At 33.6% G+C, this 22,417-nt stretch overlaps 1 protein-coding gene across 2 annotated transcripts in view; it reads right to left on the bottom strand.

Annotated features, from left to right (window-relative positions):
* The window catches only part of LOC136041789 (DENN domain-containing protein 5B-like), a 153,813-nt gene that overhangs the window by 117,225 nt on the left and 14,171 nt on the right, over nucleotides 1-22,417 (bottom strand). For both annotated transcript variants that reach the window (XM_065726543.1, XM_065726544.1), the window contains exons 5-12: nucleotides 21,972-22,207; nucleotides 19,503-19,640; nucleotides 16,380-16,510; nucleotides 13,523-13,698; nucleotides 10,576-10,730; nucleotides 9,235-9,395; nucleotides 6,790-6,995; nucleotides 5,058-5,269 (exon numbers count right to left, since the gene is read on the bottom strand). In XM_065726543.1, the coding sequence (XP_065582615.1) occupies nucleotides 5,058-5,269; nucleotides 6,790-6,995; nucleotides 9,235-9,395; nucleotides 10,576-10,730; nucleotides 13,523-13,698; nucleotides 16,380-16,510; nucleotides 19,503-19,640; nucleotides 21,972-22,207 (1,415 nt within the window). The remainder of the gene's footprint in view (nucleotides 1-5,057; nucleotides 5,270-6,789; nucleotides 6,996-9,234; nucleotides 9,396-10,575; nucleotides 10,731-13,522; nucleotides 13,699-16,379; nucleotides 16,511-19,502; nucleotides 19,641-21,971; nucleotides 22,208-22,417) is intronic.

The raw sequence follows: 22,417 nt of genomic DNA, 5'->3' as shown, positions 1-22,417 counted from the left end.
ACACAAACCTACCCTCATTTGACTCCTAGCGCCTGATTCTGTCTAGCTGAAACAATCTAGTAGCATTATTTGACATGTTAGACACATTGAATGCCATCATTTTACTTACTTCTACTTTATATTGACTCTCCAATTCGAAAAATTTTATGGGGCGTAGCCACGTTTCTCCACAATTTCAAATTATGATTAAAATCACTATTTTGTAAGTTTGAAATTCCCGAATATCTCATTGTCGTATCAATTAAGTAAAATCAAGAATATACGAAAAACAAGTAGGAAATAAACAGTAACAGCACAAAATAGCTATTATAAAAACAGAAACAGAACAGATAAATAAAAAACAGGTCATCTGTTTCTCTCTTTTTTTGTACGAACTGAGCAGAAACAGGTACTTTGAAAACAGAATAGACAAAAGAAAACAGAAACACTGTCCATGATTATTCCTGAGTCTATCATTTCTCCACTGCGATATTGTCATGATAATTCTTATGTGTGTATTAAGTGGTGGTCACATATTTCCGATCAACTAGCTATTAGGAAGGAAGTTAGACAGGGAGAGGTTTTATCTCCTTATATATTTAAATTTTTTCTTGCTACTTGTCTGAAACATCTGTCTTCTACTGTATTTTCTCTTTATATAAGTTTAAGTTATATTGCATATGCCGAGAATGTCGTTTTTGCTAGTTTCTCTAGTCGAGGGCTAGCTCAGAATTTCCGTAAGCTGTCTTTTCTGCTTAGTGACATTGGCATATCTTTTAACATGGGAAACTGTGAGCTTACGTGCTTTTATTGAAGAATTTCTTTATCTCCTTCATATACCTTTATCCTTTATATAATCCTTTATATACCTTAGTTTGACTTCATTACCCTCTTTGGATAAAGTCAAGTGGCTTGGTATATCATTTTGCCCGTCCATTTCCAACACATTTTCCGAGTTGGATGCTAATGAATTAAAAAATTTTCGAGTATCACACGGTAAGATATCTCGAATAGAGGGCGATATAGCCACAAGAGCCGGCTTAGCTTTATAATATTTTTTTTCCTTCTTCTTTATGATAAATTTATTCCACAGTGTCATTTCTAATGTTCATTTGTGTTTATAAATAAATACATATATACTATGGATGAATAAATAAAACTTAAACCGAATAGAAATTAAAACTTGCTATCAGGTAAAATTTGGAACACACAAATTAACACAAATAAGAGAGGAGCCATCCCCTCTTAAACTTTTTTAAGGTAAGATGTCATTTCCGCTTCACTGAAAAAAATACAAAATAATACATTACTTCTTTCCTCCTTGTTTCAAGTGCACATGGATTGATCCTTTAGCATTGCCATATTTCACAGAATTGTTTAATCGTCGATAGTAATTAATTTAACTCCCCCTTAGTTTGTTTGATTACAACTCAATGTATGTGCACCCAGCACCCATATTATAAACCTTTTTTAATCGATCCATATCTATTTCTACATTTATCAATGACAGTCTTACATCACAGCCATTCTTTTGCAATGTTAGCAGCATTTTCAAATTAAAGACCTATCTTCGCTTCCCCTGTGAAGTGAATATGCATGGAAGGGAGCATCACAGATGAGCTTTATTTTAAGGTATCCAAATATATAAATTGCCAAGGGGGCAAGAATTAGACTGTCAAAATTAGAGAAATTTTATATGACTATAAATTTTATATAAAAAATTTATAATTTATATAAATTTTTTGACTATATAATTTTATATAAAAACTTTATATGTCCCCAGGGCATACCATATATAGTTTTTATAGAAAGGGTGGTAGCATAAGCTTTCTTGCAAGCGATTTGGTGTGTGAAGTTGAAACTAACAAGGCTCGTTGTAGAGGATGTTGAACTTACCAAAAGAAAATACTTGGATCTTATTGCCACTGCTTCTACTTATGCTACTACTACTATTATTATTACTTCTACCACTACAGATAAGGCTGTAACAATTAATTCTGCTGTTACTACTATTACCGCTGCTACTAAAACTAAGGGTATTAAGACGAAAATTTTGGGAAATACTGAAACTGTATCGAATTAAATAAAAACACATTGTGCCCACATAGGTTGTTAAGAGGACGTATCAGTTGTTCTTCAGCTGAAAGGGAATATATATAATACCAATATTACCATTACAGTTACTGTAGCTAATGACGCTAAGGGTAAGAGTAACAATTAACATGAGTAGGGCTTATGACCCCAACGCCTTCTCAAGACCAGAACATAATTTGCACTTTACTGAAAAAAAATACCTTTAAAATGTTTTCACTTTTTTACTTTAACCAATAAAAAGTTATTAAAACTTCAAGGAATAAATATCAGTATATGATTATCAAACTGAGAATCCACGGTCATTCCTTTGTTTCCAGTAAAGTGCAATTTATGTTGCGGTCTTGAACTGGCATGAGGGTTGTTAGCCCTACTCATGCCAATTTTTGCCCGTTTTGAGTTTGACTCAGTTACTTATTGAAGTTTCTATTCGTTTTGAGTTTCATCTATTTGTTGATGGTGATTTGCAGTAGTTTTACGCTTGGAAGGTTACTGAAGTTTATTTCTGCTCATTTTTGGTTCAGTGGAGCTCTTTACTTTTCTTTGAAGAAGTTGTATTGTGGAAAAAGTATTTTAAAGTAATTCTAGTACATAAAACCAACCACTTTAATGTACTTATCTGGTATACCATACAAGGGTAGGACCTTCGCTAAAACTATTCTATCAGCTGAATCAAATGATCGGTCATAATCTATAGAACTGATGATTAAAAGTGTTTGATGACTCGTATACATCTCATTTATTAATCTAAGAGTGAAAATTTGGTTGACGCATCTTCTACCCTTTCTAAAGCCAGACTCTTCTTCTCTTAAACATTTATCTACAGAATCTCTAAATTTAAAAAATGTCATCATAATAAGTAATTTCTTCCTAGAGAAACCAGGATAATACCTCTATAATTACCACTTGCTCTTATCACCTTTCTTATGGAGAGGTTTAATTAGAATTTCCCTAAAATCACTGGCAAAAATCATACTCATAATCTTCAGTAACTTATTTCTAACCTCACAGCCACCCTATTTAAAAAACTCATGTACCCCATTATCAGCACCTGGGGCCTTATTATTTTCTTAATCCTTATAGTACCCTCACTATTTCTTCCTCACAAAATAAATCTTCCTTCATATCCAAAGTATCACAAACTTTCTCATTCATTTCTATATCTTTTCCTGAACCCTATCACTGTTAGCACGTTGTGTCGTTTACTAAACTATAATTTTCTCGAGCAGCTCCACTCCTCAAGGTCATTCTACAGCGCTGTTAGCATTTACAGTTTTGGTTAGAAAAACTCGTGAAAGGTCCATCCTGATTCCATCATGGGGCCACACAGGCAGGGTTTCCCTGTTGGGGATAGCGACGGAGAAAGGAACTTATGACGGAGCAGAGACCCCAAACCATCTCACAACACCGGAACAGCTCCAACCTTTCATACCACCCTTTCCTCGTTAAGGCATTCATCAGGATAGGTAAGACTGAGAACCTATTATTCAACTTTATTTAATGTTCAATTCCAGTGTGACGTAATTCATCCAACAATACACCTGGTCACCTCTAAACCATTGATTGACCTTGAAGAAAGTGATGTTAACTAACTATCAGCGAATTTTAGCATAATCTTTTTTTTAAACTTGAGGAACGGCGGCAAATTATGAGGGTTTTTCCAAAGAGGACTAAGGAATCCGAAGTACTGTGTTGGTGCAGTAGGTTTTACTTTAGCTTGACAATACTGGACATGCAGCAAAACGCTGCATGGCCGACACAGGGACCTTAGTAGTCAAGAAGCGTCGTTAATCCGATTACTTTACATTAGGGATCCGAATCATCATAAACATGTTGGGCCAAAGCCGAATATATCCTCTCCTCTAATTGTTGATGAGTTCTTCACATACAGAAACAACAGCAAGAAAAGGGAATTCTATAAACGCCACTAACCAGACTTAGGCTGGTTTTATTCTTGTCGCAGTTGAACAGACTCGAATTTGTTGGTATTTTAAAGATTGACATTAAGGTTATATTTTACTTTAGATTTTTCTAATTTTGTAAATAAATTTTTTAGTGTGTCAATGGCGTCAATTAGGCCTCCTCCCTAAATTTTGAAAAAACTATTTTTGGTATTTACATTGAAAAAACTGAAAAAAACTACCACCTCTAGATTTAGAAAAAAAACATTTTGTCTATCCCTTCTAATTCTCATGAATTGAAACCACTGGTAAGTGTATATTCTTACCCTCCACATGGCAATGTCGTTCGCATAATGAGGTGTAATCACTCCTCTTTTAACATTAGGGAGGTGGTTGGATGAAAAGAGCAAATACTTATCGTCATCCGAAGGGTTTCTGCAGAGGAAAAGACTCAAGATTGGCCGGATTGTTCAATTTTTTTTTTTTTTTTTTTTTTTAATCAATGCCTGTTAAATTTCCAGCGTGTTTAACTTAGCACACATCTCTTTTGTGTGTACAGCTTAACCTAGACATAACATGGCTAAAAATTTAACACAATGATTTTCCAAAAATACTGATTGGAGAGCAATAAAAAGCGACGATGGGACGTAAAGGACCCACCCCCCTTCGTGAATTTTCGGAAGATCAAAATTTCTTGATCTAATATAGCCAGATTTCTCTCAACAGGTCTTACCAGAATATACCTTACGTTATGATATAAGTCTAGTTTCCCAATTCAGAAGAAACAACAGAGATTTTTTTTAAGTATTTCACCTTCATTAGATAAATAAGGAATGAAAATTGCATAAGATCAATTTTCCATACAGATTTTGAACCAAAAAATCTATGTGGAGAGTATGGTCAGAAAAGACAATTTTCCTTCTGGGGGGAGGAGGGAACCACATGATAGTTCCATTTTTGACCTCTTTTCTGGGGAAAGTTATGACTTCACCCGTAATTTACGAATTTTACAACCCTCAAAAAAAGAAGATGAAATGAATTGAATTGGACAATTCAGCTTACAACCTATTTTAGGTGAACACTTACTTGTATTTTTGAACTCTTTGGTCAAACAGCTGTACCAAACTATGATGTTCACCAAACCCTTGAAGGATTTTTTGGTCGATAAACGTAGTAAACATTTGACTTTCAATGAATCTTGACAGAAATGGAAGATGCTGCCGTGGCTGATCAGACAGGAACGCAGTCTTATCGAAGTTGTGGCTGGATTCCCGACTATTTAACCAGGTTTCTTTGTCCTCAAAGAAAATAAAGACAATGTTATGCAACGTACACAATATTCTGAATATGCTAAACTATATGGTCATACCAAAAACTAAAGGGTGTAACGCATGTTTTCATCATTTTACAGGATAGCAGAAAATGGGGTTATTACGCTTATCGTAGGAACAATTTTTGTGGTTGACGATTTGAGCAACAAACAATATGTGAAAATTAGTGTATTACCGAGCAAAGTGTGTTTATTTTGGTTTGTAACACTAGTGATGATAAGCATTTACCATATGCTATTATTGGTTGGACAGCCAAGATAAAATACATTTTATTTTGCCTGTATACTATTTGCAACCCGATACTGTTTTCAGATTAGTGTAGCATGCTTAGGGGCTCTGCCCTCTTCCCCCCCCCACATTGCTATAAAAAATTATGAGCTTTTCCAAATTTCTGGGGACACCCAATTCAAATTGGCAATTTTTTCTTTTATTATAATACCCAATACCTTTTCTGATACCATTTGGTTACCATGATCGACGGCCCAAAGCAAATTATGAGAATTTATGACCTTTAGTACGAATAAATTGATTAACATTTCGGAAACCTTTGACCTGGATAAAAGAGAAATAGTTTTCAATACTAATGCGGTTCGTGAAGTATGGTAAGCCCCTAGTTATTTTATTTTCAATCAATTTCTATTCAAGACCCAATGCATACCATCATTTTCAGCTAACAAAGTACAATGACAACGAGTCCTGTATCAGCAGAGAACATGTTTTGGTTTTGGACAGCCAAGATGTGAACAGTGCACGCTTTTTAAAGACAGTTCTAGACTCTTCAGTTTTCACCTTCTTTATTACATGTTTGGAATTAAATCTATCAAAGAACACGGATCCTTTATAAATCTTGCTTTTTTTATCGATAGGTGTGACAAAGTGTGGCTCGAGATATTACCCCAACTATATGGCGTAAGAAAGCAACGAAGTAAAAATTCAATTAAATAAAAATAATTTTTGACAATTTCAAAACAATTATTTTAGCAAAGTTTTATTTATTTTTCTTCAAAAATACTAAATCAGCTCAAATACCCCTACAAAGATTTCATCCTCAGAAGTATTTCAACAGGAACTTATGACAGAGGCTTGCAACTGAATCTAACAACTGAAGCATCGGTTTGTTACCTTATGCACCAGCAATGTCGCTGGAGGTTCTTTTTTTTCCAAGAAAATAGAAGAAGTGATAAGCTAGAGCGATTTTAATTAAATATTTCTACACTACAGAGCTGGGTTTCTAAATTGGAGGGCTAGTTGTAAACATTACCCGAAGAACTATAAAAACTTGAAAAAAGGGAAGTCATTTTCGTTCAATTTGTTATGGAGATAAAATGTTCCAAATTCTACTATTCTAATACAATTTGATAGTCTAAATCATGAACAGTGTGGATAACATGTTTTGAGTTGGAACGGCAAGTTGAACCCGAGTCTATTCACAGTGTAGTAGAATATTTTGAATATTTGTTACGAAAGACAAACGGAAGAAATCTTACCTGATTTGTTTGAACAACAAAATTTTCATAAGCTCCAAATATCACTGCAAATCTGTTAAGAATACTTTCACGGATCTCATTATTAAAATGCATGTCATCAATGTATTTATCCAACTGAGCATTTCCAACGGATTTTCTAGTTCTTGAATAGTTAAAGTGGGCCAACCTCAGACCCTGCTCTATTTCTGATAAACTAACAGGAACACCTGAAACATAATTTACATAAACTTAATTTGGGTATTTATGTCCATACAGTTATCTTTTATTCTCTGTTTGGCGTTTTTAATCTTATTACAGCCCGGTATGCATGAATTTGCTTCGAGGAGGGGGGTTAAACTCGTTAAAACCTACACGAAAAATACAGGAACATGGACAAAAAGAACACACAAGTAATAACGTTTCCGAGAAGGGTGGACTCGAAGCCCCTTCCTCTGAAAACGTACCTATTTTTCATACAAATGGTCTTTATTAAGTTAAAGTACAGTTTTGGTGGTTGGCAAAATTTCCGACAGGGAAAATTATTTGACAAAACTCTTATATTATCGAGAGACCAAGCGCGTTACAAAGCTGTAAATTTTAGCTGATATTTGCTATTTTCTATTGCAACTAAAACGTTTCAACAGATGTTCAAACTGTCTCGTGCAGCAAAATAATTGAGCACTGACAACACTGACAAAAAGCAAGATGGGAAGGTTGGCAGCTTTTACTGCTATCAAAAAAGCATTACGGAGAAACAAATTCAACGCATATAACTTGATTAGTATATATTTAGATAAATCTATCTTATCTAAAAAGATGCGGCAAATACAATTAGAGGAAACAGACTTTACCCCTAAAATATTATTATATCCATGAACAATTAAAAGTTCGACAACAGCAAAAAGCATCATCCTTGATGATAATTAAACAGAAAAAAATAGTTTTTTTCAACTGATAGTAAGGACCAACAATAAAACTTAAGACGATATGAAATTATTCCAAATATAAAGGGGCCTGTCCCCTCCTAAATTCGTTGCTCTTTATATTAAAGTCTTAAATTTCTTCAAAATACATTTCATTAAAATTCAAAGGCCCTTGTGCCTGAGCAGTCTTTTTTAAAGAAATATAAGAAAAAGTCAAACTTAGCGTAAAAAGTGAGGGATTGAGGAGAGCGCAGGCCCCATCATATACAGAACAAATTCTGTTCGTTTTGAGTTTTAAAGTTGCGACCTACTGTCAGTTGAACTTGTTTTCTCTTTTTATTTAATTTCTGACCGTTTTTTTTTTTTAAGTCATGTATGGAAAATAATCCCCTCCCTCGTGTAATATTCCCCCGAATACTTTTCTCCCATAGAAAGTTCTCCTCACCCCCAGTCACATCGTATCCTAAAATCTTGATCGGATATCTTTGGGAAAAGGCGGGCCGAGGGAAGGAGACTAATTGCCCTCCAATCTTTTTTGTCGCTATAAAAGAACACTAGAGCTTTTTATTTAATTTTGAATTGATTCCTCTCCTGGTCTTCTAGGACTAGTGATACGACATGATCATCCCTGAAAAAGAAAAAAAAATAATAATAACACACACCCGTGAAAAAACCAAAATTTTTTATTTTCATAGAGAGTAGCTTGAAATCTCTATGGCAAGATTCTCTGATATGTCTATGTTTTGTTGCTGTATTTTTTCGCTTGTTTTGTGTATGTCACCATGGCCAAAATGGGCTTTCGTGTGAATAAATCTATCTATCTATCTATCTATGCTGAATATGAAGGTGTGATTTTCGTTTAGATCACTTGAATTTTAGGAGGTATTTACCCCCTTTTTAGAAATCAGGCAAATATCCTTAGGCTCTTAGCTTTTGACGGGTAACATCAAATTTCGTTGTGTATTCTAAGTATTTGATTTAAATAAAACAACGGATATTTTTTATAAATTTAGACGTAGCTGAAGAACATCAGTCCTCTCGAAGCAATGCGAGGAAGAAGCACAAAACTATCAATTCTATCAAATTTAAATAGAAAGAGGGGGGAGGGGGTAAAGAGGAAGAGAAGTAGAGAAAAGAGAGTAATAAACAAATAGTGAGCTAGCGACTGAGAGAGAGAAACAGCGAGAGAGCGACCAAGAGAGAGAGAGATAGAAAGACAGAGAGAGGGATAAAGAGGGGGGAGAGGGCGAGTAAGAGAGTGAGAAAGAGAGAGAAAGTACAAATATGAGGCAAATAAATCGTTCTTAATTGCTAAATTAACAGTGAGTATAAATAGTCTTTATAAGTGGTCCTTTTCTTATGCTATTATTATGTTCTAGGTTTTTCTTTAATGTCTCAATTATTTGATTACTAGAGGGAAGTTTAATTGAATTTTGGATATCCGATGGGGTGTAAGTGAAGTAACCCTACACAAAAGGGCTATTCTATGGAAGTATAACATCATTTATGAGCGTTTATAGACATAAATAGGTTGATAGCTTACCAGCCTTTCTGGCTAATTCAGAAACAGTTTGAAACGCTTCTGAGTTCTGTAGTACCTCAGATACATTTTGTCGAGAAGCAGAGCTTTCATCACCAGATATACCAGAATCAGATCCCCAAGAAATCTGCCGCACTTGAGAGGCTGCTGCCGATGATGAGCCACTACAAAAATGATTCCAAGTCTTATAATCTTGAATATTAATAGGCAATAAACCATTTGCGCTTAAAGTGAAGTATACGAGAACCAAATGCCATTTTTAACATTTAAACTGTAGACAGCCTTCAGTGCAAATATCTTGTTCGCTGTATAAATTTTATGTAATATACCATACTACCAAAGACGCGGAATTCCTGTTTTTGTTAAATGAAACAGATCTCAATAAAAATTCTATACAAAATTCCAGTTAGAGTAACGATAAAAGTGCAACATTTTCTAAGAACTGATAATGATATCTCTTTACCGTTGGTTTGCTTCAGACAATTAAATTGATTGAACCATCGTAGGATATTATTTTCAATACTCACACCAAAGGAACCGAAAGTTAAACCACTTCAATTCTTCACTTTATTCTTAATACTTTTCTTTTGAAAATCATTCCTTTAATCTCCTTCTTAACGTCGTTTATTAGAATTGGTTGTTCGTTTTTATTTTCTGATAGAATATAATTAATTGACATATAAACATCACATCCATAATTTTCCTTACCTTAGTATTTACCTTTATTATTACAATATAAGTTTCCATTTCAATTCTTTTTTTATTATAAAAAATACTTCTCCCTACTGTAGCCAGTGGTTAGTTGCTGAATGACAGAACATTAGCAGTAGCTGGTACATATATACAATCATAGTAGATATAATAGTTTTTGTCACATCCAACGCAACGGTATTGACTTATTAAAAAATGTTGGGTTCGTTACAAGGGACTATCATTTAGAGCTAATGGTTGCAAAAGTTGGGGAAGAGCTCATTTGCACGTCAGTCCTGAGTTGTAATTCTCTTTTAATGGACTAAAACCAAATGTTGAGAACCGCGACACCCCTTCAAACCCCGTACGCCGGTTAGATATATAAAAGCATGTTTTAACGTATTTATGACCCTATAAGTCCCGTGATAAACGTCTTTCTAAGGAAGTATTTATTTCTGATGCTTCAAGTGCTATTTGACATTGCTTATAAGAGCTTATCTTCGCTTTCATATATCATATTTTCAACAAAAATATTGTTTAAGTATAAAGAATAAGATTCAGTTCACACCATAAATTCAAAAAGCTATCCATTGTAGCATGTTGCTTATCTCCACTCTATACCCCCCTCAACCAAAAATATAAAAGTAGAGATACCTCTCTGTGCTGGATGGATTCGACGAGATTCCGACTCCGTATTGCCTACATATACCAAGAAGATCTTCTACTAGGTCTGCTGAATTTGGAAACGGCGGCACATCTTCAGGAACATCAAAACGACCAGTGTTCAGATCAACAATGCATAAATTGCTCTAAATCAATAAGAATGTTAGGCAAAATTTCAAAACTTAGCATCAGATTCAGGTTAACAAGACTTGTCCATATATAAACAAATACCCCAAATTAGATATGTCACTAAACTCCCTTTTGTTATGAAAATTAGATTTGATATCATTAAGGGTTGAAGCATAGGCTAAGTAGCGTACCTCCATTATGGTAGGGATCAATCAAGGATCTAGACCTTTCCCAACTCGCGGAAAGGTGAAAATTCAATGTTATAGATACAATTTATTTTTGGTTATGGACCCCCTATAGAAAGACATTCTGTAGTTGGGCCCCCACCATCCTCAGGGACAAGGAGAAAACGAATTACTGGCCTCATCTTTGGAACAATATGATATTACTGTTCCGGTAACCAGACAACTGACAACGAATTCTCTTAATCACATTATTTCCAAACTAAAGGAATAAGCGTACTGTGATAATTTCAAAGAAAATTTTAAATGACAGTCATTAGTACTAAATGTCAAACGGGGTTTTGAGAAACTTAAATGTAAACAGGTCACTCACTCATGGGTGGGTAAGAGGAAAATTTTAAAATGTTTTTCCTGGGAAGGAGGGGTCAAAATAATAACCGTTTTTTGTTTGTTTGTTTAACCACTATTTTTTATATTTTTTTTTTCCAGAAGGATCCCTCAGAACAATATATTTTTTGGGGGTGAGGGTCTCTGTGTGAAAAAGAAGAAGAAAATCGCCATTTTAGAAACATAAGTAATTCCCAACTAAATAAGATGTTTTCAAGATAACCAAAAGAATTAAAAGAAATTTAATATTCCCCGTGGAAAATGGGGAAAAGTTAATAGAACCGAACTTTAGCATTTAAGATATTGATTCCATGAATATTTGACAAAAAGAGGATAACGAAACCCTAGAAACTAATAGAAAACATAAAAAAAGCACATACCTACAAACTATTAAGCCATATAAATAAAAAATTTAAATAACATAAAACAAGCGTTAAATAAATCAATCATGAAAGATAAAGAGAGAAAAAACATACTGAGTTTAAAAATGCAGTTTCCAAGGTCGACTTTATATGATCTGATAGAATCAGATAATTTTTACCATGCTCGAATAGCATCTCCTACGTGGATTCAATTTAATTTAAGTTCTTTGCTAAAAGTTGCTTCAATTTTACTTTACAAGAGAGGGATTGTGGTTTACTCAAGTCATTGTGCCACTTCCATATGTGTTGGTTTTCCAGCCCAGTTGAAGGTGGCTGAGAAGCTTTTCTTTTTTGTCACTAAGACCGGCATCTTCATTCAAGATGCATAATATATATCTCCTTAGAGAACAAAAGCAGTTACGAGAAGTCCAAAGACCCACGTAAAGTATTGTAGGTGATTAGCATCTTTGTAAGTTGCAATATCAAGTCCCATAACTCACGGCTGGAATAAAGAATCAATCATACTTTCGTGTTAAATATATGTTGAATAATGTATTAGATAGAATAAACTGTTTTTTGTATAGGTTATTAACGTTGAAATATGTTTGTTACATTCAACGTTATTGCTGATAGTAAGTAAAACCAGGGTATTTTGTTTCTGTCCCCGAAGAAATATTCATATCTGTGTCAGAAAAACTTTTCTCCGTTACATTTGAACCTTTCTTGTTAAGTATAGTTTGTTAAATCATGTATTAAATCGTTGTGTTTTTTTTTTCATGATCATTCTGTTTTACAGGTCATATTTTGGATCTCTGATTGTGTGTTATTGAGTTTTTTTGTTTTGTTTTTTTTTATATATATATAAATATACCTATCTATCTATCTAGATTTGGCTCCAAGTTTTTTCTCATCTACATAGGCTGCAGCAAAGTTTAAGAGAATTTGGTTGCTCAATAGCCGATTATGGCTGTTAGAACTGAAATATCAGCAAAAAGATGAAAATTTTTTTTCCTTAGTTTTGTTTTTAGCACAAACTTATTTGCAAAGTATTCAACCATTGAAGAATATAGTCAACCATCTTGGACGACAATGCACTGCCTAGTCTCACTCTTTGTAAACTGAAAACGGATTCAAAATCTGTCACGAAAATTTCATTAGTTGAATAAATAGAAGAATCAGCTTTAGGAACGCTAACGAGAGACCAATTCCAACTGACCTTTTTATTGGGAGTAGACGGTCCACTAAATTAAAACCTTTATTAAGAGTGGCATCCCTTTACCTACCCGTATTTCTGTATAACTCCATTTTAAAATATGGCATTCATCTCTTGAGTAACCTCCATGAAATTCCCCATTGTTGTTATTTATTACTCCTCTCAGTTCTAGCAGACCAGGAGTCTTTTATCTAAAATTATTTCCAAAAATGCACTAACGGAATGAGTTATATTTGTTTGTCTGTAACTTTCGCACACACTTGGGTCTTTATTTGAAGAACGGAAATATAAGTGATTTCTCCAAAGCAATCGGGCCATGCGACACTAGCTAGTATCTCTTTGAACAGACTGGGGGTTATAGGAATGATTTGCATGCACATATTCTTGAAGAATTTCACGAGAATTCTATCTTAGGCTATGGCTAACCCCCCCCCCCCCCATTTTCCTCCGTAACTGATTTCCTCCATTTCAAGTGTATTTTATATTTTGGAACCTTATTTTTCTTTTGTTCTCTTTTTGGATAGCCAGGCGTCTTTCGGAAAAAGAAAGATCAGTCCTTTCCCTTCCCCCAGTGAACTTCACAGGAAGAGGCACTAAAAATGTAAACACAAAAATATCTGCGGATATATTGTCGATAAAACGAAGAAAACGGGATTTTCTCTTACCTGATTTATTTGAGGTTTTTCAGCCGTAGTCATCACTAAGCCCATTACAAATGGAACTGGAGCATCCAGGAAGTGATCCATAGATGCCGGCAAAACTGGCACATATACGTGTGGCCATGAAAACGGTGCAAGAAGCGAAGTTACACATTCAGAGACGAGTATTAACTTCTGGCAATCTAGAAAAATTTACAGCATAAACCATAAAATTTGGATGTCAAGAATTTCATGTTAGCTGGACTTAACGACGAACCAGTACATATATTTCCACTCAAATATTAAAACGTCTTTTCCTTACTTTTTTCAAGTCATTGATTTTTCTTTCTTATTTCGGATTTTCATTGGGGAAATCCGCTAATCCATCGACAGTGAGACTAAGGAAATTTAATATATTTTACGGAAACAAAAAGCAAAAATAAAAAGGAAATAAACAAAAGAAAGATAAACCACGAACTAGTAAAAATTAGTCTTAAAACCAAAAACTATCTAACACCAAAAGGTGAGAAAAAGTTGCAGACAAAAGGATGAGATTCCTAGCGATATTTTCTTTTTTTTAACTTGAATAGCAAAACCGATACTTGTTTTCTTATATGTTTCCTTCAGCTGTTCTGTTAAACTGTTTCAATTGCGACTATGGTCATTTGTCCAAGTATCAATTAACGTTTTCAGATTTGCGAAAGTAAAAAAAAAAAACTTTGTGGTTGTTAAGTCATAACAATAAAAAAACTTGTATTTCTTTCCTAAACTGGCTTTTGATTCGATAGAGTAAATATAGCAGATCGTACTAATCCATCTTAAATTAACACAATATTTCGGAGCAACAAAAAACGAGATGTCAGCTTTGTATACCATATACTGCAAATAAAAACCAAAAGAGCTCTTAATATAGGTTAGACACATCAGCCAAATCAGATATTTCCCCAAAAAACAAAACCCATTAAAACTTACAGGATCCACTTTTCTCACGGTAGAATTTTGCCTGAAAACTTAGTAGCGCTAGCTCCTCCTCCGTCACATTTTGTTCAGAGCCTCCTTCCAATCATGAGAGTCCTTCCAATCATGTTACGACTTCATTTAAATCTGTTCATATGGCTTCCTATCCCTTTCAAACCTTTCCAGGGTTCAAAATCAACACGATTTTCTTAGCTTCATTAAAATGCCCATGGTTCACTTACATCAAAGTAAAGCGAGAAAAAAATAAAAGGAAACATCAAAGCGTCAGCCCAAAAATGGCAAAAACTACAGTTAAAGCCTTCATTATTAAATGTTCTTATTTTAAGGCATCTAATTCAACTCATTAGCACCAAATATATTATTTTTACGAACATTTAAAATAATTTGGAATTAGTTTTTCAATCGGAAAAGAGTTATTTTCTTCAATGCCAAATCCCTTCATATATTATTATTGACCCAACTATTTCGATTATCGAGAACGCAAGGCATTTTTTTTATTTTTCATGAGTCTAAACTGCCAAATTCGAACGAAATACGTAAGCAAGAGGGAGAGGGTGCTAGGGACCCCAGAGTTCATTTTAGATACAATACAATATTAATTGAACCACCAAAAGGCTCATATTGCGAGCCTTTAACTCCGTATGTTAAGAAAGATAGGTCTTTATTTTCAGCCTCAAACCACAGCAGTCGTATATGCCAAAGTGTCCTGCGTTAATCCTACCAGTCTTCGACTCAATATAACATAAAATCAATAAGGTTTGTTTGGGAGCCTCAAATTCGGCCCGAAGTTTTCCTCAGCATTAAACAAGTTAACGATTTTTGGTGTTCCATAGCAATTACAACGAAAACAACCACGTTTTTATCTATTTATTCCGGAAAGAACAGAAAATAAAAACACTTTCTATTTTCCTGTCTGCAGCTATCGTACGCATCAAGCACTGCGCATGAATAGACGTGCACTGGAATTATTAGGAAGAATTATTGACGAATAAAAGCATTTTAAAACTTGTCATAATAATCAAAATTTGTTTATCAAGTTTTAAATAACATATTCTACCACCTGAACATTTTAAAGTTAGGAATCAGTTGCCTTTTCGTTGCTAAGATTTTATCATATAATATCTGTAAATGTCGTCACTGTTAAAATAGCACTACACTGGAAAATAGAATTCATCCAAAAGCTGAATAGCTACGTCATTTTTGAGTTGCAAAAATATTAAGACTTAAATGAATAAATGTAGCCTAAAATTGTGTGATACGGTGATAAACCCAAAAATCCCTCCACTGAACTTTAAATGCCTTCTCAAAATCCCCGCGAAGCAATCAAGCTACTCATGCACAGGAGAAGAAAAGAAGAAGAGAAGAAGCAGTGCTCCTATACTTAACAGACTTCCCAAAGTTGATTTTCCAGGAGTTAATAAGCTTAATAGAACATAAAGAGCACGACAAGTCATATCCTCAATTTGGAATGACCAAACAGAAGAGTATGTAGATACCGTCACTGAAGGGACATCCAGGCGTTTAGACAAAGAGTGGAGGAAGAACCCACGGGAGTACATATGAAAAATAATCAGATTTATTTACACGTATACAAACGAACGCGTTGCAGTGGCCAACAGGGTGTAAGACTGGAGGGGACAGTATTAAATTAAATTTTTCCATGAGCTGTGGTTCAAGCTAATTTGAGGATAATATACTTAAGCTACGGACAATTTTTTTCGAACTACACATATCTTTATTTTTCTTTGTCTTCTTGAATGAAGTTTCCTCTGAATAACTTTAACACAGAGATGAATGTTTAAGCTGTACTAATTTTTAGAATGATTTCCAATGTTGATCTTGTTTCCTATTTTTGTGTTTCGTTACTGTTTTTTTTCTGATTAAAATTACACTTAGTTGGACTTACCGGTGGACTGTAGCAGAATTTGTTGTTCTAAAAGTACACAACTTAACAACAAGACGATCTTTTCAGTTGGCATGACTAGAAAAAATTCTTTCAAAGAGTAGTCGAGTAGAGGTAGTTCATATTCCCCTGGTCTGAAATGAATATATAAAATCAGCAAACACACAAAAAACTAGCTCCTAATTCGTAAATATACTCAATAATGTACTTCGAGGGAAGGGGAGTATCAGTAAGTCTTCAAAAAAAAAAAAAAAAAAAAAAAACCATCCGTCGTAAGTGCCAATAGTGTCATTAATCAGGAAAAGTAAACCGCCAAAACTTTTTTCGCAAGCATAATCAGCTTTTAAGAACCAGAGTCGAACGTTTTTTCAAAAATAAAACAACTGGGGATATTTCCTCACTTGCAAAAAAAACACAATTTTTTTTAAACGCCAGGAAAACTGTTCTTCAAATAATAGCACTTCTGACATTGAATACATTACTTGGTTTATAGACAGATTTTACGATTTGCATCAAAATGAAAGTTTTTTGAGTAAAGATTTATTTCCATTATTCAAAATCGAGAACTGGGGATCTAATTTTTTTTTATTTTAGTGGCTTACAGCTAAAAATACATTCTTAATATCTGAACAAGCACTTCCACAAAGATTAGCTATGCATATTATATTATTTGAAATTTTCTCGCTTTACACTTTTATTGAAATTAGTTGAACGAAATAATTCAATTGCGAACTTATATATAAGAGTAACCTTCGGTATTGATGATAAGCTTCGTTTCATTTTCTTCTTTTAAATCAGTTTAGCTATTTAGTTCTCATACTCTTAGTCTATTCCTATAAATTCATAGTCACGTAAAATGGTATTTTATTGACTCTTGTCGGTTCTACAACGGTGTCCCTACACAAGAGGTTTACAACGGTTCAGTCATTTATAATCTTGTTCATTACCTGGATTATCAACTAGATAACTTCGTTCAAAAGAAAACTTATGGATTTGGATTGTCGGTTCATCAATCCAGCCATTCCACAACTTGCCAATCCAGTTTCATAAATTTGTTTTACAAACTTCTTTGTTCAACTGATAATTCAGAATCCTGTTTCAAGAACCGGATTTGTCTGCAGTTCCATTGGTTAATGGTTAGTTCAGTATTTCTTTAAAGGTCAATTTATCACCACTGATGATAAAAAACGCAAGAAAAAAAATGCATAACAAAAGAATTTCATATCAAAAGTCATGCAAGAATGTCTTTTTAATATATCAGAAAAAATATCAATAGCAAAAGTGTTTAAAAACATTCCTCAAATAAATTTTAATCTTTTTAAAATTGCGTTACCAGGAATGTTGTTCCCATTTTTAACAGGATAAGAGTAGCAATATATACCAAATTGCAGAATTTCGTGAACAATAGCACTTCTTCAGCTTATCAATAACCTTCGCACCGAATTTCATAATCATTCAAGTTCGTAAACTGGTCCCTTAATTTCAAAAAACTAACAGAAAAAAGAAAATAATACGACGATAGGGACGAAAGCCCTGATAATAATAGACTATGCCTAATATAGGATAATAAACAATATTTTACATAAATGTCAACCTTTTATAAAGCTCTGAAGTCCAGTAACTAATATAAGGTCAACCTATGCAATTGATGTATATAAAAATCAGACGAGCAGGCTTTTAAATATTATTGACGGCTGTGGCAAATAAATGATTAACATGCTTTCTTACCGACTGTTTTTCTGACAGCTTTATTACTAAAATTGGGCTATGATACTAGCAAAGAATAGTAAAATATATAAACCTGAACCATATTATAAAATCCAAACTATTATTGAATATGAAAAGTAAGATTTGAATAACTTATTTTTCGAACAGCTAGAGCAGGAAAGGGTAGGGTGATTGAAGCTCCCTGCTAGTATCCAGGATTTGAAAACCATTAGCCCTAAAGCATCAGGTTTCCTTAAATAGTTTATGACCTATTTAATTAAAAAACATTTTCAACAGTAGTAAAATCTTCATCATTTACTGATACCGAAGAATTGATTAAAATTCGGTCAAATTATAATAAAATTTGCAATCCAAATGTTATTTTCTTTAGAAGAAAGGAGGTAAAACTGAATTCTACCGGTTATACCATTATCAAGAACTGATGAAACTCTATTTAAATAGTCTTGATTTAGAAATCCTATCAATAGTTCTGAAATAGCCTAATTTTTTTCTCAAGTCAATCTTAAAAAACTATAAAAGTTTGGGCCCTAAAAAATACTATACTAAAACAAGAGGAAGGTCAAATGAGATTAAATCACTTGAATATACGTAAGTAACAACAATTCAATAAATACCGCAAATACCAGAATATAGTTTGAAAAAAAAACTTTACATATTGATTGACTATCATGAAATTAATAATTTTTTTTTTTAATAAGTTAATAAAAAAAAATTTTTGGCAAAAGCCAAGAATTTTTTTTTCTGAGCCTGCAACAAAGAAGATATAAGGGACTTTCTCTCCATTAAAGATCATTATTAGCCATCGGTTTTGAATAAGCTCTATTCTGCCGAACAGTTCCTCAGTGAATGAATTCTCAAATACTAGAGTCTTAAACATTCGACAAAAGGATTAAAAGAAGTGACGCTGTGGCATGTGCATACCTAAAATCTCACTACAGTGTAAACTCATTTCATTCATCTGGATTTTGCGGCAACCTTAAGTTACCGGAAGGGAGTGCAAAAGCCTGGGATTTAGGCAGGGGAATATTGCAGACCAAATCCAACTTCAGAAAAAATCGGTAAGTAACAGATATTTTTACAGAGGCAGTAATGGTTGCCCAACTGTCAGATTATGGCTGGCAATACATCAAGCTATGGAGAAAGAAAAATACAAATACCATTTAACGGAGGCGTGGACTGAACAGACTAGTTGTATTAAATTTTTTGTCGACCTAAAAAGAAAATCGGTAAGCAATAAGTAGAATCAAACATTTGTGAAAGGAAAACTGCCTTCTGGATGTTATGATCGTCTTGGTTGTTAGCCCAATACCAATGCTTTCATGCATCTCTGGCTAACTCGGTACCCATGAGGATACATTCACTAAAATTGGTGAAAAACTAACTGAGATTATAGCAAACCTTGTAACAATGACAGGTTCCTCTTTACACGTACGAAAAGCCACAGTCTGCCCAGGCAATGGTAATGGAATACGATAAAGGAAATTGTAAATAACACTTTCAATTGAAAAGGGCATTTTTTCATTGGACGATACGTACCTGAAAAATAAAAACAAATTAGTGAAGAACTGGCATAAAAGCCATTTATTAGATATAAATATACTTGGATATAAGAAGAATAATATTACATGCGCACATATTCTGACCCTCTGGGAGATGAAAGGTAGAATCGAAGTTTCTTTTCAAAAAGGACCTTTAGAGATCTATTTTCCTGGGGTCATTCTCCTATCTACCGCCGTGCGTACAGCTATATGAGACATGATCGTAATATTTAACTTAATAAAAAAAATAACAGATTCAGTTATTTTAACCTTTGATACAAGGAGTCTATTCTTTCTCTGATTAACAATTTAGAATTAGCAAAATTTAATATATAAAATAATTTTTGGATAAGAGGTGGTCACTTATTCCCTTTATTTTTTTTTTCATTGTTTCTCTCCTTTTTTCACCAATACCTTGAATTGATGTCAATTAACATAGGAAACTGAACAGGAATGCAGCTTCGAGATTGTGGCTCAGCTCTGATAAAAATTAAATTATACTAGGGACACAGCCAGTTAAGTGGAACTCAGATGAATTTGAAGAAAAAAGAAGCTTAAATCCATAATGCCAAAGGTACTAATATGATTAATAATATCTTGGGATAAATACATCTTGGATATATAAATCTTGGGATATATACTATGGGATATCTTGGAATATCTCAATAGGATATCTCGGGATATATACATCTTGTGAGTTTCAATTTAGTTTTACTATTTTATATATGAACTTTTTTCTCTATACTTCATTCAAGAGTTCAGAAAATTGATACCTCAATAAATCTTAAACATCAAACGTTAATTTTACAAACCATTGGTTTAGTTTGTAGAAGCAATTTTTTGGATTGGCCAATCAATTAATGATGTGCCAATTAATGTTTATATATTCGAAAGGAATTTATTTAAAAGAAAAGTGCATTGATAAAAATTTGCTGCAGAACAGACTGACAAAACAGGACTGCTTGCTTAAAATATAATGACATATATGAACAAAAGGAATTACTGAAAGTTTAAACTGTCTTCAATTTTTTGATTTGATAATGAAACAACAAAACTGTTTGTAATGTTTTTTTGCTTTCAGCAAATTCGGGCTAATAAAACTCTAGCCTTTAGAAGATTTGAGGGGGCAGTAGTCCCACTTTTATTTGTGATAACTTATGTTCGTTTTACATTTCACTTGATTGTTGGGACTGAAAAAGAGCGGTGGCCTGACTTTAATTGTGAGAACTTATATTAATTTTAGGTTTTAATTATTTATTCTAGCAATATTTGTTATTTTTAAGTTTGACTTTTGGTCATAGTCATTAAAAAGTCTGAGAGGTTTTGATGGAGCACGGTTATTCCATAGAAAAACTTCGACAATTTTGATTTTGCTTCGATTGACGACACTTTCAATCACCCATACCAGTTTGTAAAATTTGAAGATATTTCATTTATTTTCAAAGACGAGGTTCAATACAATGAGCAAGGGAAGCCGTAGAAGAATAATAAAAATGTTTTCTAAAACCAGGCAATAAGCTGAGATACTGGCATTGTAGACTATGCTTTTAGTTACATTTACTTTGGCCTTAGGCTGTTTACTTAGCTTTTTTAGCTATAAGATGGCTAAATATTCTGTGCAGTTACACATTCCCAGTTACTGAACGGCTAGGCGATTAGTTCGCGTTTTTGAGAAAAGGATCCAGATTGATCTTCTAGGGACATCTGAAGGGACTAGTGTATGTCAATAAATCTTCTGATGAGTCTATTATCTAAAATAAAGAAACAACCATGGTCATTTCAATATCAGAAAATCTTTAAGGTCAATGTGACCGAGGAGGTAAGGGAGGAGAGGGTTATGAAAATCCAAAAGGATGCGGTTTTTATGCCCATTTTTCCCTTGCCTTTTCCGTACATCAGTTTGTGCGCAAAGTTAAAAAAAACGTTAAGTTAATTTAAAGTTAAAAAATGAAATATGGATTTTTTTTTCAATATTGGAAGAATGAACACAGAAATAAGAAGCTCGAGATTTAGGTTGTTTGTCCCTCATTTCCATAGGTCATTCAATATAAATTCATTCCTGAATTTCTTATTAACACACACATCTTTCTACTTTATACCACATTCTACGCTTCTGTGTTTGCCCTTTGCGCTTACCATTCACAACAGGCTAATTTGTTAAAATGATTTGTGTCTTTTGGCTAAATCAGATATGAACTAGCAGTTACGGGTCAGAAATAGCTCGGTCTTGCGAACCCATTGTCTGGCAATAAGACAAAACTTTAGAGACCATTCCTCGAACAATGATCAGTCTCAACAATCGCTAATGTACGCTAATTTATAAACTTACGCTATTAAATCAAAGAGAATACGCTTTGAAGCATAGACAATAGGTAATTCACTTGTCAATACTAAACATTTGCTGACTAGTAGCTTGTCTTTTGAGGGATCCAAGTAACCTTTGGATATTTCTGATTGAGTAAGTTTTGTACCAAGTTTCAAATGACGGGGCAGTGATTTTGTAACAGCATCGGAAGATTGAGTCGGATGAACTATTGAATTTGATAACTCAGCGACGTGTATACTCTGAAAAAAAATAAAGAACTTCTGATAGACGGTTTTGATTTCGAGAGGTTTGCTGGGAAAAGAAAAAGAACTGACAATAGGCCAAAAAAACATGATTTTAATGATTCTTCTTGAGACAAAAAGCCTCATTCTCTCTCATTAAAGAGAAAAAAGTCTCTATTGAGTTTTTTTTATATATTATAAAACTTTGTACATTACTTATAAAATAAA

The sequence above is a fragment of the Artemia franciscana genome, unplaced genomic scaffold (assembly GCF_032884065.1).
Source record: "Artemia franciscana unplaced genomic scaffold, ASM3288406v1 PGA_scaffold_38, whole genome shotgun sequence".
Taxonomy (NCBI): Eukaryota; Metazoa; Arthropoda; class Branchiopoda; order Anostraca; family Artemiidae; genus Artemia; species Artemia franciscana.
This window is presented reverse-complemented; position numbering and strand designations above follow the sequence as displayed.